This window comes from Pelophylax lessonae, assembly GCF_965119305.1.
Source record: "Pelophylax lessonae genome assembly, chromosome: 3".
Lineage (NCBI taxonomy): Eukaryota > Metazoa > Chordata > Amphibia > Anura > Ranidae > Pelophylax > Pelophylax lessonae.
Window position 1 is genome coordinate 20,661,725 of NC_138770.1, and position 15,182 is coordinate 20,676,906.

The 15,182-nt window shown below is 45.2% G+C and overlaps 4 protein-coding genes across 4 annotated transcripts in view; 3 read left to right on the forward strand and 1 right to left on the reverse strand.

Moving 5' to 3' along the window:
* LOC309548838 (uncharacterized protein) overlaps positions 1-15,182 on the forward strand; it is a gene marked incomplete at its 3' end in the record, with an annotated part of 605,194 nt that overhangs the window by 303,391 nt on the left and 286,621 nt on the right. The gene's annotated exons all lie outside the window — the stretch shown is intronic.
* Positions 1-15,182, reverse strand: part of LOC309550245 (uncharacterized protein) — a gene marked incomplete at its 3' end in the record, with an annotated part of 2,091,994 nt that overhangs the window by 83,128 nt on the left and 1,993,684 nt on the right.
* LOC309548828 (uncharacterized protein) overlaps positions 1-15,182 on the forward strand; it is a gene marked incomplete at both ends in the record, with an annotated part of 61,142 nt that overhangs the window by 36,278 nt on the left and 9,682 nt on the right. The gene's annotated exons all lie outside the window — the stretch shown is intronic.
* The window catches only part of LOC309548830 (zinc finger protein 701-like), a gene marked incomplete at both ends in the record, with an annotated part of 21,724 nt that continues 7,906 nt past the window's right edge, over positions 1,365-15,182 (forward strand). Inside the window, 4 exons of the mRNA XM_082248767.1 lie at positions 1,365-1,421; positions 1,549-1,716; positions 1,803-1,926; positions 2,044-2,137. Coding sequence (XP_082104893.1) covers positions 1,365-1,421; positions 1,549-1,716; positions 1,803-1,926; positions 2,044-2,137 — 443 coding nt within the window. The remainder of the gene's footprint in view (positions 1,422-1,548; positions 1,717-1,802; positions 1,927-2,043; positions 2,138-15,182) is intronic.

Sequence of the window (15,182 nt, forward strand, 5' to 3'; positions counted from 1 at the left end):
ACTAAGCGTGAGGAGGCCAAAGAGAAGAACTGGCCTAACAGTGCCTATGGGTAACGCCAGTGGCGTCTGTGAAGACTAGATAAGCGGAGCCGTGTGGTACACAAGGAACCTGAACCTGAAGTAGTACCTGATGCCGGCGGCGAAGGACATGAAGAGAACCTGAAGGAAAAAAGGCAAACGGTCAAGGGGGGTCACACATACCCCCCACCAGAAACATAACATGGAACCTGCAATGCTAATGAGACCCCCCCCAACCCCCGAGCACCAACCCCCCCCCCCCCCCCACACCGTACAGCAGAGCGAACCCCCCCCAATACCGGGTACCCGTGTAACAGACCCGGGCGCAGTAATGCAGGAGGACATAAGATGAGGTAACCGAGGCTAGCAGGCAGGCAGTGAGTGCAGGGGAACATGAATAATAAAAGGTAGCCGTGGCCTATCAGAGAGGCAGGCAGTGTGTGCAAGAGCCTGTGTAATGGAGTAGCCGTGGCCTTACAGGGAGGCAGGCAGTGTGTGCAAAAGAGCCTGTGTGATTAGCCGTGGCCTACAGGGAGGCAGGCAGTGTGTGCAAGAGAGCCTGTGTGATTTAGCCGTGGCCTTACAGGGAGGCAGGCAGTGTGTGCAGGAAAGTCTCCCCCCCCCTCCCCCCCCCATACCCTGCAGGTACCTGTCCCCCTGCTGAACAGCGGGGAGAAGCAGCAGAGTAGAGCTGGCAGCTGGACGTGCAGACGGCGGCCGGAGGCAGAGGAGATGGGGCGGAAGGACGAGCACAGCACAGGCGGAGGAAGTGCTGGGATGCGCCGCAGGAATAGGGGAGCCCGGCGCCAGCAGCGGTGTCTCCAGTCACAGGTCCCGACCAGAAGTCCGGTCCACGATACAGCGGTATCCGGCCGACGTCAGGTGACCAACAAGAACACCTGACCAGCCGAGTGACGATCCGAGCAGCAGCAGGCCGGTATAGCGGAGGGGCGGCACTATAAAGCCCGCTAGCTCCTCCCACAAATACCGGCCTGCGGCCGAACACTTATCTGATCCTCTGATTCCTCAATACCGGCACTCTCCTCTACTCCCCTACACTCTGGCAGTGGACTGTCCCTCCTCCTGTCCAATCAAGGGCTTTGGGCTCGCATTGGTCTTGATGGTCTCAGAGAACCTGTGACCACTCTTAATAAAAAGATCCCCCTAATTACCCCAATCTACATGTTCCAATTCCCACCGGGGGCAACCTACCTGTAACCCCTTATATGCCCATCCTAATATTGTCCAACCAATGCAATCCAGATAATTCTTCATTATCTGTCTACAGAGAAACCCGCATAGATCACATGACCACACCAATGAGGATGGAGGAGGATCGGAGTCACATGACTGAGAGGTTATTAAGCCTCACCCTGGAGATTATCTACCTGCTGATCGGAGAGGTGAGGAGGAATCTGGGAGGTCACATGACCACTCTTATCTAGTCTGGCCAAAAGACCATGTTCTTATTGTAGACATGTAGATGATGTCAGATGATTGATATTGGTTTATCTTTCTCCTGATTTGTAGGATTGTGTTGTAGTGAAGGAGTCTAATGGGGAGCCAATCTCAGGAGGATGGAGCAGGACCCAGAGCCCCACCATGGTGCTTCTACCTCGTTCTCCGATACCTGAGAGGAACAGAGAGCAGAAGATCCTGGAACTGACCACCATGATGGTCCATCTGCTGACAGGAGAGGTGAGCAGTGCTGGGAATTCTGGGACATTATCCAGTAATAGACAAGGGATGTGTCTGGATGGTGACTGTATCATTGTGTGTGTCAGGTTCCTATAAGGTGTCAGGATGTCACTGTCTATTTCTCCATGGAGGAGTGGGAGTATTTAGAAGGACACAAGGATCTCTACAAGGACGTCATGATGGAGAATCAGCCACCCCTCGCATCACCGGGTAAGAGGAGAATTTATTGTAAAGGAGAGAGCAGTACGGAGGGTCCACCTAGATCCCCCCATCATCTGATAAACACATAGAAACAATGTATTCAGTCAGTGTGTGTGTTTCCTACAGATGGATCCAGTAATGGGAACCCACCAGAGAGATGTCCTCGTCCTCTGTATTCCCGGGATTCCACACAGGAAGGTCACACCATCCCTCACCATCATCAGATAGATGAGGAACAATCACTGATGGTATCATTAGGATCTGTACATTATCTGCATTGTTACCATTGATGTCATTTTTATTCTATATTCAGAGTGGAAACCTAAGAGATTCTAAAGTTGAGGTTAAAGAAGAGATAAAAGAGGAGGATGATGAGGATGGGGTGATGGAGGAGTCAGAGTTTCTAAAGGAATGCAGAGATCTGTATCAGGACACCATGGAGGAGTCATCCAGCTACAGAAACCCACCAGAGAGATGTCCCCGTCCTCTGTATTCCTGGGATTCCACACAGGAAGGTCACACCATCCCTCAATGTTACAAGGTTGGTGGATTGGAGCATCTAGAACATGGACTTCTGGAGAGGATGTTTCTTTTTTTTTTTTTTTCTTTTTTTTATAATATCACAATGCTAAAGCTTATAACTTTCAGATGATGTTCACTCTAATTTTCTTGGTTTAGAGTGGAGATCCAATCGATATAGAATTGGAGGTTAAAGCAGAAGAAGAAGAAGAGACGTATGTGAGGGATGATCAGCAGTCTATGGAGGAGGATGGAATAACGGGGACATTTATAGAGGAGGAAACTCCTACAGAGATCAGCACAGGTGGGTCATTAACACTAAATACATACATGACATAAATACATGTAATCCACCACTGATTACTGAATACCAATATTATGAGTCCTGACCCCTGCACTATATACTCTATGTTGTACATTACATACTCCTGACCCCAGCACTATATATTCTATGTTGTATATTACATACTCCTGACCCCTGCACTATATACTCTATGTTGTACATTACATACTTCTGCTCTCTCCCCTCTACCCACTGCTATATACAGTATGTCACAAAAGTAAGTACACCCTCACATTTTTGTAAATATTTTATTCTATCTTTTCATGTGACAACACTGAAGAAATTACACTTTGCTACAATGTAAAGTAGTGAGTGTACAGCTTGTATAACAGTGTAAATTTGCTGTCCCCTCAAAATAACTCAACACACAGCCATTAATGTCTAACCCGCTGGTAACAAAAGTGAGTACACCCCTAAGTTAAAAAAATGTCCAAATTTGGCCCAAAGTGTCAATATTTTGTGTGGCCACCATTATTTTCCCCTCTTGGGCATGGAGTTCACCAGAGCTTCACAGGTTGCCACTGGAGTCCTCTTCCTCTCCTCCGTGATGACATCACAGAGCTGATGGATGTTAGAGACCTTGCGCTCCTCCTCCTTCCATTTGAGGATGCCCCACAGATGCTCAATAGGGTTTAGGTCTGCAGACATGCTTGTCCAGTCCATCACCTTTACCCTCAGCTTCTTTAGCAAGGCAGTGGTCGTCTTAGAGGTGTGTTTGGTGTCGTTATCATGGTGGAAAATCGCCCTGTGGCCCAGTCTCTGAAGGGAGGGGATCATGCTCTGCTTCAGTATGTCACAGTACATGTTGGCAATCATGGTTGCCTCAATGAACTGTAGCTCCCCAGTGCCGGCAGCATTCATGCAGCCCCAGACCATGACACTTCCACCACCATGCTTGACTGTAGGCAAGACACACTTGTCTTTGTACTCCTCACCTGGTTGCCGCCACACGCTTGACACCATCTGAACCAAATAAGTTTATCTTGGTCTCATCAGACCAAAGGACATGTTTCCAGTAATCAATGTCCTTAGTCTGCTTCTCTTCAGCAAACTGCTTGCGGGCTTTCTTGTGCATCATCTTTAGAAGAGGCTTCCTTCTGGGATGACAGCCATGCAGACCAATTTGATGCAGTGTGCAGCATATGGTCTGAGCTCTGACAGGCTGACCCCCCCACCCCTTCAACCTCTGCAGCAATGCTGGCAGCACTCATATGTCTATTTCCCAAAGACAACCTCTGAATATGATGCTGAGCATGTGCACTCAACTTCTTTGGTTGACCATGGTGAGGCCTGTTCTGAGTGGAACCTGTCCTGTTACACCGCTGTATGGTCCTGGTCACCGTGCTGCAGCTCAGTTTCAGGGTCTTGGCAATCTTCTTATAGCCTAGGCCATCTTTATGTAGAGAAACAATTCTTTTTTTTCAGATCTTCAGAGAGTTCTTTGCCATGAGGGTGCCATGTTGAACTTCCAGTGACCAGTATGAGAGAGTGAGAGCGATAACACCAGATTTAATACACCTGCTCTCCATTCACACCTGAGACCTTGTAACACTTACGAGTCACATGACACCGGGGAGGGAAAATGGCTAAGTGGGCCCAATTTGGACATTGTCACTTAGGGGTGTACTCACTTTTGTTGCCAGCGGTTTAGACATTAATGGCTGTGTGGTGAGTTATTTTGAGGGGACAGCAAATTTACACTGTTATACAAGCTGTACACTCACTACTTTACATTGTAGCAAAGTGTAATTTCTTCAGTGTTGTCACATGAAAAGATAGAATAAAATATTTCCACAAATGTGAGGGGTGTACTTACTTTTGTCAGATACTGTATATACACATAATATGGATTCTCTTTGTTACGCCCATTTCCTACCAGCTGGACATTTTATATCTGATGAAAAAATCTAATGAAAATGAAAATAAATTTCTTCCCCCAAATCTGTAGATAATAAGTGGGAAATAATAATCCAATCTGTGCGATATCACCGCGCCGTGTAACAATCAGACTTACAATTCTAAAATATGAAATGTATTAAACAGTGTCAGGAAATGAATAAATAGTAATGTGATTGTCCAATAAGAGGATAGAAATGTGTGTTATGTGACGCGTGTCATCAGTCTGGGCCAATATAAATGATAAAGTGCGAGTGCAGAAATTGCAGATGTAAAAGTTGCTGGTGGTCACTTCCACTCACCTTACCATCTGACTCCTGTGTTACCAGCGAGTCCCACAGATCCCTTCCCCCTCTAGGGATATCGCTCACTCCTCTCCTCCTTCCTCTTCCTCCATGGTATATATGGGGGGGGAAGAGTAGAAAATAACCCCCCCCCCCCTCTAGTGCTCTCCGTCTATCTGCTTTATTCAACATTAAAACCCAAGATGATAGAATTACAAAGCCGGGACTTGAGCAGTGCGGACTAAACAAGCTTCACAATGTGATCCTTCACTCAGATACCCCTTCCCTGGGATGTCCCTGCGCAGGCTCCGCCCATATTTTCTTTCCCCCCTCCCCTCCTATATATACCGTGGAGGAAGATGAAGGAGGAGAGGAGGGAAACTATTTCCCACTTATTGTCTACAGATTTGGGGGAAGACATTTATTTTTGATTTTGCGTTTTATTTGTTTTTGTGTTTTTAGTGAAAGAAACTTTCTGAATGTTAGCTGCCATTGGGTGAATGTTTCTGTGAATATTTATACACCATTCTTTACACTACATGATTGTACCCATTTATTATTTATTTTATATCTGATGATCTGATTGGAGGACAGACTTTTACATGGTGATAATAATGTGAGAACATCCTCCAACTTTGTGATTAAAAAAAAGGGGGGGGGGGGTCGTCAGTGAGGTTAATCCTTACCTGTTCCTCCTTATGGAGAAACAGAACATGATGAATGGAGGACGATGAGTGCTGATTACACAAATCTCCCCCACCACCCTGAACCGACAACTCGGGGTGTGTGTTATTCTGATACTAATCATTGGCGATCCTTTATTATTGTTAAGAAAAGATGAACTAATGCAATTACTTGACAGTCCTTTCCAAACCAAATAGGATTGTTCTTAATAGGAAAGTTTTAAATAGGATTGCAGTTAATGGTGATATCCTATATTGATTATAACAAAGAAAGAACAAATAGTTTGTTGACAAAAAAAAAAAAAAAAAAAAGGGGGGGGGGGGAGGTGACCAGCGCTATGAAATATGTGAGAAATATATATACAGGTGTAAAGCCTCGTACACATGCTACGAATTTCCGCCAACCGGTCGTCCGTCTTTTGTCCAGAGTGGTGTCTGTTGGTTGGAATGTGCTCTAGACTGCACACGAATTTTCCAGCACGACAGAATTCTACTTCAGAAGTGATGTCATGTGTTGGATTGCTTTCTCTGTGTTCTTTCTTCTCTGAGTATGCCTAGTCTTGCTCATAAGATTTTCCCCATCGAAATCTGTACTAATGAGACGAAAATTGGACGTGTTTTGGCGGAGGACAAAAATTTTAATGCTTGCACAGCAGGATTTTTTCGTCCGAAAAGTCGGAGTCGGCTGTCGAAAGCACCATACTAACAAGCCGAAAATCGGCAGATCGGTCGTCGGACGAAATTTCCCGACCGAATTTCTTATCGTGTGTACAAGGCTTAAAGCTGCCACCAACAAACCCCTGGGTAAGAGGGGTGAAGTATAAATTAAGGGTTGGAAAAGGTTGGTGCCGGCACTACCTGTTATAAAATGTATATTGGCCAAGATCCTATAGGTATATACTCATCATAAGATCCTATAGGTATATACTCATCATAAGATCCTATAGGTATATACTCATCATAAGATCCTATAGGTATATACTCATCATAAAAAGGTCAAACATATAAAGTGTTGGAAACCTTAAATAAAACAAGGTGCAAATGTAATAGAATTTATTTATAGAGTGCTGGTAGTGCCGTATCCAGTGCGGGAATGTGGATAAATCAATATAATAAGTAAACCTGGTAAAACAACCACAAAAACATGTATAAATCAAATAAAATAAATAACTGAATGAATAAAGGGAGAAGACTCCTTTAATATAGTGCCTGTAAAAAAAAGAGAGGTCAGTGAGATGAATGAGGTCAGTGAGATGAATGAGGTCAGTGAGATGAATGAGGTCAGTGAGATGAATGAGGTCAGTGAATGAAGTGCCTATACCTCATAAGTGTTTCCAACACTTATTTTCCCAGCACTGAGCACTTTATAAGGGTGTAGATATTTCAGCCCAAACATAGATCCTATTGTTTGCACTTAATCATCGCCTGTGGATTATTTATCTTTATTTATATCTTTGATCTTTTTATGATGAATATATACCTATAGGATCTTTTGATGAGTATAAACCTATAGGATCTTATGATGAGTATATACCTATAGGATCCTATGATGAGTATATACCTATAGGATCTTATGATGAGTATAAACCTATAGGATCTTATGATGAGTATAAACCTATAGGATCTTATGATGAGTAAATACCTATAGGATCTTGGCCAATATACATTTTAACAGGTAGCGCCGGCACCAACCTTTTCCAACCCTTCATTTATCCTCTAACTTTGGAACCTTAAACAGAAAGTGATAATGAGGGAGGAGTCAGTAACCCAATGATGGTGTTCTTCAGGATCAGTCCAGTCTTCATCTTGGTTGTTCTCCCCCCATCCTCACTCTCTGACCTCTGGTGGGGCTCAGCCCCGCTGTTATTCATGTTTAAATCATGGACTAAATAAGGAAGTGCGGGACTTCTTGTGTTGGGAAGATGGCAATGAGTGATAGAGGGGGAGGGGACACTCGTCCTATAATCCCCTCATCACTATCACTCCTATAAAAGACAGTTCTCGTTGTTTCCTCACTCTCTGACTAAGGTCCATGAATAAAGAAATGAACTGGTAGGAGATCAGAGGACCCATTTACTATTTACCTCGAGGGGAGAATTGTAAGATCCTTAGAGACAAAGCTGCCTGATGTGGGTGGAGTCCTGGTTTAGGGGAACCAATCTGCTGATGTCTAGTAATAATCTTTGTATTTCTATTTTAGTAGATGGACGGGAGATGAGGAAACCCTCAGAGGATTGTCTCACTTTGTCTCCAGACTGTAAAGTAGAAGATGAGGACATCACACAGTATAGTCCAGGAGAAAACCCGGCTACCTCAAATGTCCATCCGGCACCACACAGTGTAGATGGACCATCGTATTCCTCTTATCCTGAGAAACCTCAGACTGTGAGGGACGGTGCCGGACCATCATATTCCTCTTATCCTGAGGAACCTCAGACTGTGAGGGACGGTGCCGGACCATCGTATTCCTCTTATCCTGAGGAACCCCAGACTGTGAGGGACAGTGCCGGACCATCGTATTCCTCTTATCCTGAGGAACCTCAGACTGTGAGGGACGGTGCCGGACCATCGTATTCCTCTTATCCTGAGGAACCTCAGACTGTGAGGGACGTTGCCGTACTTACAAGAGATAAGAGGTTCTCCTGTTCTGAGTGCGGGAAGAGTTTCCGTTTGAAAGGCACTCTTAATGTGCATAAAAGATCTCACTCCGGTGAGAAGCCGTATTCCTGTCCTGAGTGTGGGAAATGCTTTTCATTGCAGTCCCATCTTCCCACACATCAGAGATTGCACACTGGTGAGAAACCGTATTCCTGTCCTGAGTGCGGGAAATGTTTTTCAGATAAGTCCACTCTTTCCGTGCATCAGAGATCGCACACTGGTGAGAAGCCGTATTCATGTCCTGAGTGCGGGAAATGTTTTTCACAGACGTCCGCTCTTTCCACACATCAGAGATTGCACACTGGTGAGAAGCCGTATTCCTGTCCTGAGTACATTTTGTGCGGGAAGATTTCACAAACTCTTACAGATCTGGTTGTTATAAATGTGTTGATGAAATGTGACCCGCATTCCCCCAGTCATGGTGAATTGGGATTTCCTATAATGGTCAGTTCCATCTAGTGGCCATAATGTGCTTTCCTGTTTGGGTAGCTCCGTCCTAGTTCCTCCCCCCATAAGACCCCATCCCCATAAATATTCAGTATAAGCCAATTGGCTGAGTTCCTTTTTTGTCCTCCTCACTTATAGGACCATTTTTGTATGAAGTTTTCCTACCTATTGGAAGTATTGGTGGGCGGGTCTGGTTCTGGGCAGCTGTGCGGGATTTCAGGAGCTTCCTTTGGTATCCAGAAGTCTTCCAGGATGTCCCGAGTGGTCATTGAGTCCCCAGCTATCAGCAGGATGGTGTTATGGCACACATATGTAGAGGATCCATGCCTGGAGAGTGGGCCCTGCCATCGGCGGCCATTTGCATTGGCTGGGAGCCCAGCTGTTAGCGGGTGGCCATTAAGTGTTAGACACGTGAAATTCGTTTCGGTGCGAATACAAATTCCGACAAATTTTTGATTATTCCTAGATTCTGATGTATCCAAATCTCCAAATTAAATTGTAATGAATTTTGTTGAAATCTGTTAAAATTTGTTTTGTTTCTTCGTTTTGATTTCCAACTTTTCAGAACGATTCGAATTCGGATCAGTCAAAAAAAACAATCGACCGATGCAAATTCTGTGTGAAGAAATAGCTGGTTGTTAAGTAGCAAGCCGGGAAGCCGGCTGCCCGAATCCTTACCAACCATGACTCATCAGCTGTCAGCGGGCTTCCCCACTGACAGATGAATTGAAAGAAAAGAATGCCGGCATTGCCCGGCAATAGAACAAAAGGTGTGCTCCCCTCCCCCTTTCCATACCAGACCCTTCGGTTAGGGATAGACCGATATGGTTTTTTCAGGGCCGATGCCGATATTTTGGTCACAACGTATCGGTATCGGCCGATATTTTGTACATTTAAAGTTTTGAAAAATTAAGACAATTTTCGACAGAAATCTGGTACTGAATATGTTACTATTTGTATAATGCTTAATGGCTGGCTGGCTCCCTGTGGTGGGTGGGTGGCTGGCTTTCACCCTGTGGTGGGTGGCTGGCTGGCACTCTGTGGTGAGTCGGCGGCTGTCTGGCACCCTGTGGTGGGTTGGTGGCTGGCTGGCACCCTGTGGTGGATGGCTGGCTGGCACAGGGGCAGTGGGTGGCTGGCTGGAAGAGAGCTGCCCCAAAGCACCCCCCCCATGTTGAGGGCATATGGCCTGGTATGGGTTAGGCAGGGGGGCACCTGTTGTCCCCCCTTTCCTGACCTGCAGAACTGCATGCTCAGGTAAAGGTCTGGTATGGATTTTGGGGGGACCCACGCCATTTATTTATTTTTTTACATTTTGGCGTGGGCCTGGTATAGACTGGGGGGGGGGACCCCACCGCATTTATTTAAAAAACATTTCTTTCCATTCATCCGTCAGTGGGGAAGCCCGCTGACAGCTGATGAGTCATGGTTGGTAAGGATGTGGGCGGCCGGCTTCCCAGCTTGCTGCTTAACAACCAGCTATTTCTTCACACACAATTCGAATCAGTCGATCATTTCTCGACCGATCAGAATTTCAATTGTTCTCAAAGCGTGAAATGAAACTAATTCTAGAAAGCGAAATAAATAACTAAACAGATTTATCTGAAATAAAACAAATGTTTCCATTCTGCACATGTCTATGATGATCAGCTTAAATATTAATTAATATGGTAATTGATGTTGTATGTTTAAATAGAGAGAAAGCAGTATGGCGGGTTTGCTATGACTAAATGCTTGTAGTGTGAAACGCGTTGACAGTCTCATCTCTCCTGCCATGTTGTCACTTCTGGATATATTCTAATAAAGGAGTATTTTGTTAGAGCATGGTTGTCCATTCAAGTTTCTTTTGATGCCTCAGTGACCAGCTGGACTTGCACTGATTGTGTGAGCAGAATAGTGTGCACCAACCTAGAATGGGATATATTTGCGGGTTATCTTCACTAGTTTATTATTTTCCTCTTTTTTTTTTTTTTTTATCTTCTGATTCCTCAATCAGCCCTCGCTGTCTTCTACTGTCTACACAGAAGCGATGTACCCGGATCGGTGCAACCTTGGGAGCTGTACTCAGACCCCCACGCTCTGGAAATGCCCTGTAATGTTGTTTCAGGCATTGGATCCAGCATGAGGTGCTCCCTATGGCACTTAGTGCAATGTGTTGAGTTAGCCACAGGGTGCTATACAGGTCCAGGGTTGTAGTTCATCACTATGGAACCTCATACCTATGGAACCCAGTCCCTGAGGACCTCTTTGGTGGTATGCCCACCATGATGAGTAAAGCATAGACCTTATATACAGTCCAGCATTCAGGACAAATAAGACCGGGTCACCCTGTAACTTTGACCATTACTCTATAAAACATTACTAAGTCTGGAATGTATTCCCCTTACGGCGTAAGCTTTTCAAACTTGGCGCTAAAATTCAGAGCTCAGTCTCAGGTGATCACACCACTGGTCACACCCTTAAATTCCACTTCCCCCTAGAGTCCTGATAAGATACTCCGATGCCCTTTCACCACTTGTTGCAGGACAGTCAACACCTGGGTTACCGCATATTCCTTTCAGACACACTGCACCCTATCACCTGCACCCTATTCCATGAGTACCCCACAGGGGGGATACCCTCACTTGTAGCTATGGTGGAGACCAGGAGAAAGGGAGCCAATTCTAAATCACAGGAGATTGGCTCTGCCAAAGGTCCACTCAATACTCAGCCTTGGAGTGACAATGTGTCTCTTGTACCAGAGTAGGACCCAGTTTTACCACCAATGTCTGTATCCGGTTCTAGCTCTATCTCAGGCACACAACATGTGGCCTACCTGACAAAAGCAGAATTGTCTGTCACCTTTTATGGTGGTTAAGCTAGAAGCTCATTCTAGAAGGGGTGCAAAGTGAACAGAAGGACAGAGCAGCAGAATGTCTTAGTGGTCAACACCTTGTCCCAACCGGGACACTTCTTCCTGCATTGCAGGATGTCAGATTAGGCATTTATGAAGAGGAAGAGGTTTTCTAGCATAATAAGGAGGGATTTTTTTTCAGCGACAACGTGGGGGACCGCAAATTGGGCACCTGTAGCACTGACTGTATGTAATGGCAAGGGGTGCTGGAGTGTGCTGCAGGGTCTATTGATGCTCGCTGCTGGGGGGTCTATTTTAGATGGAGGGGATCTATTTTGGCAGGGGGGTCTTTTGTTGCTGAGGAGATCTATTATTGCTGGTGGAGGACCTACTATTGCTGGGGGGGTCTTAAACTTCTGGGGGTCAGTTGTTGCTGGGAGGGGTCTATTGATGCTGGCTGTGGGGAGACCTGTTGTTGCAGCCAGTAGTTTATTATTTGCCAGGGGGGCATTCTGTTATGGGTGGTCCATTGTTGTTAGGGGATCTTTCGTTACCGGCTGCAGGGAATCTAGGAATCTATTTTACTGTTTTTCTTGTTATCTTTACCAAATTCCATACAAATTACTCAGCACCACAAAATGATACCTGGTTCTGTATTGTCTAAAAGGGCAGCACTGGGAGGTGGGTAGAGGTCGGAACCAAGGAATGGTGCTTGGAGGTGGGTAGGGGTAGAACCAAGAAATGGTGGTTGGAGGGTGGAACCAAGGAATGGTGCTCGGAGGTGGGTAGGGGTTGGAACCAAGAAATGGTGGGTGGAGGGTGGAACCCAGGAATGGTGCTCGGAGGTGGGTAGGGGTGGAACCCAGGAATGGTGCTCGGAGGTGGGTAGGGGTTGGAACCCAGGAATGGTGCTCGGAGGTGGGTAGGGGGATGGGACCAAGGAATGATACTCAGAGGTGGGAAGGGACAGAGAAAGGGGTAGTACCTGCACCTATTCTCTGGGAAAACTAGCCCTGATGATGAGTCACCTATTTGCTTGATGTGGCCTTCGTGAGCTTAGCCATAAGAGTTGTCATTGGAGGATGCTGTGTCCTTCAAGGGTATACTCAGTCATGATGATTGGATGTGTCCTTGGAGGGGTTGCAGCATCTTCTGGTGGTAACTTCATGTGTTGGTCTTGTTCTTCGGGGGTATATCTTTCTGCAGTTGCAGCCTGTGAACCTGCCTTAACCCTTGCCTCTCTTCCAATGCAATGGAAGATGGAATGAGAAATATTGATTCTATCCTAAAGAATAATAGAGTAATGGTCGGAGGTACAGGGTGACCCTGTCTTATCTGTCCAAAATGCTGGACTGTATATAAAGTCCATGCTTTACCCCCAATGTCTCTTTCTGGTTCTAGCTCTTTCTCAGACACACAACATGTGGGCTACCTGACCAAAGCAGAATTTTCTGTCGCCATTCCTTGGACAGTTTACGTCTTAATACGGCCATCTTTGTCCAGAGCTCTAAAACTCCCCGCCTCTTCTCCTTCTCCAGTTTCCCAACCGGAGTCAGATCCTGATATGCTGTTCCTAGAGGATGCAGAGACAAGAGGCAATGGAGAGGATATGGATGCCGTACTGGAGGAAGGTGCAGAGGATTTCTCTCCCCCACATTGTTATTATAACGAAGAAGGACCTTCACACAACATGCTTGCTAACGTAGAAAAGCTCATTTTCTCTGTCTGCAATATCCTTGACATTATACCAATGAGAAGAAGATTGGTATTCTGGCACTCCAAATGGTTTATGTCTCTACAAATAAGCGTATGCTTAGGGGGGCGTGGACATTATTCTCCTGTATTAAACCACTTCCTGCCCAACGACCTCAGATGACATCATGGACTTTGAGTGAAGATATCTGGATGATGGGTGGAGCTACAGGCATCATTCACATATCCTCTTTTTCTGCCGGTGATTCCCTGCACCATAAAACCAATCATATGGGCTGTTCAGCCACTTGATTGTTTTTACAGGCGCCGCCCTCCAGAAAGTAAAAAATATTTATTTTATTTTTTTCAAAGTTTTCGGTCATTTTTTGTTTATAGCGCAAAAAAAAAAGGCGCAGAGGTGATCAAATATCCCTAAAAGAAATCTCTATTTGTGGGAAAAAAAGGACATTGATTTTATTTGGGTACAGAGGTGATCAAATACCCCTAAAAGAAATCTCTATTTGTGGGAAAAAAAGGACATCGATTTTATTTGGGTACAGCGTTGCACGACCGCGCAATTTTCAGTTAAATTAACGCAGTGCCACATCACAAAAAAATGGCCTGGTCATGAAGGGGGGTAAATCTTCCAGGGCTGAAGTCGTTAACTGACAATTGCGCAGTCATGCGTCACTGTACCCAAATAAAATTGATGTCCTTTTTTCCCACAAATAGAGATTTCTTTTGGGGGCATTTGACGACCTCTGCGGTTTTAAATTTTTGCGCTATAAAGAAAAAATTTCCGACAAAAAAAAAAAAAAAAATCTGTTATAAAACATCCAATAAAAAATTAAAAAAAAATCAAATTTCTTCATCAATTTATGCCAACATGTATTCTGCTACATGTTTTTGTTTAAAATAAATCTCAATAAGCAAATATTAATTGGTTTGTGCAAAAGTTATCTCATCTATAAACTATGGGATATATTTATGGAATTTTTATTTTTTTACTAGTAATAGCGGTGATTGGTGACTTACAGCGGGACTTTATTGTGGCGGACAAATCAGACACTAACTGACACTTTGTGGGAACCAGTGACACCAATACAGTGATCTGTGCTAAAAATATGCACTGTACTAATGACACTGGCTGGGAAGGGGTTAACATCAGGGGCGATCAAAGGGTTAAATGTGTGCCTAGCCAGTGTTTGAGTATTGGGGAGGTGCTTTTACTAGGGGAAGGCACGGATCAGTACCTCTGATTTGCAGGAACACAGGATTTATGCCTTCCCTACTGACAGAACGGCAATCTGCCTTGTTTACATAGACGGATTGCCATTCTGTCTGTGTACCGAACGATCAGTGGGTGCCAGCGGACATCGTGTCTGCGGGACCTGCTGTGTAGAATCACAGTGGTAGTGAGCCGCTGGCAGCGCGCACTTGTGCACACTACCTGGAAGTGCAGGATCACGTTTATATACGTGGTTCTGAGCAGCACGGCCGCCCTGTAGCAATAAAACTGCTATAGGGAGGTCGGAAAGTGGTAAAGACTTTTTTCTTTCACACACCCAAATTTTGAGTCCCCCAAAATTACATTCCAGACTCTGAATCTAGTAGGTTTTTAAAAGTGTCCTTAAAGCAAAGAAACAAAAAAAAAAAACTGTGTGAGGTCAGCCAGGAAATAAATACCAAACTGTTAATCCGAGCATGCAGCCTGCCTGGCCAGGAAAGGGGGGGGGGGGTGAGCATGTGATGGTAATAGACAGTAATATATTTCTCTCCCCCTTGGTGGGAGAGGAGATGACCCATCTATAAGGATATACAGTACATACACACACAGCACAAGGCCGTGTTCACACTACGAGATGTTTCTCGGGGCGGCAGTTCCTCTGAGCTCCACAAGGTGGTGATCT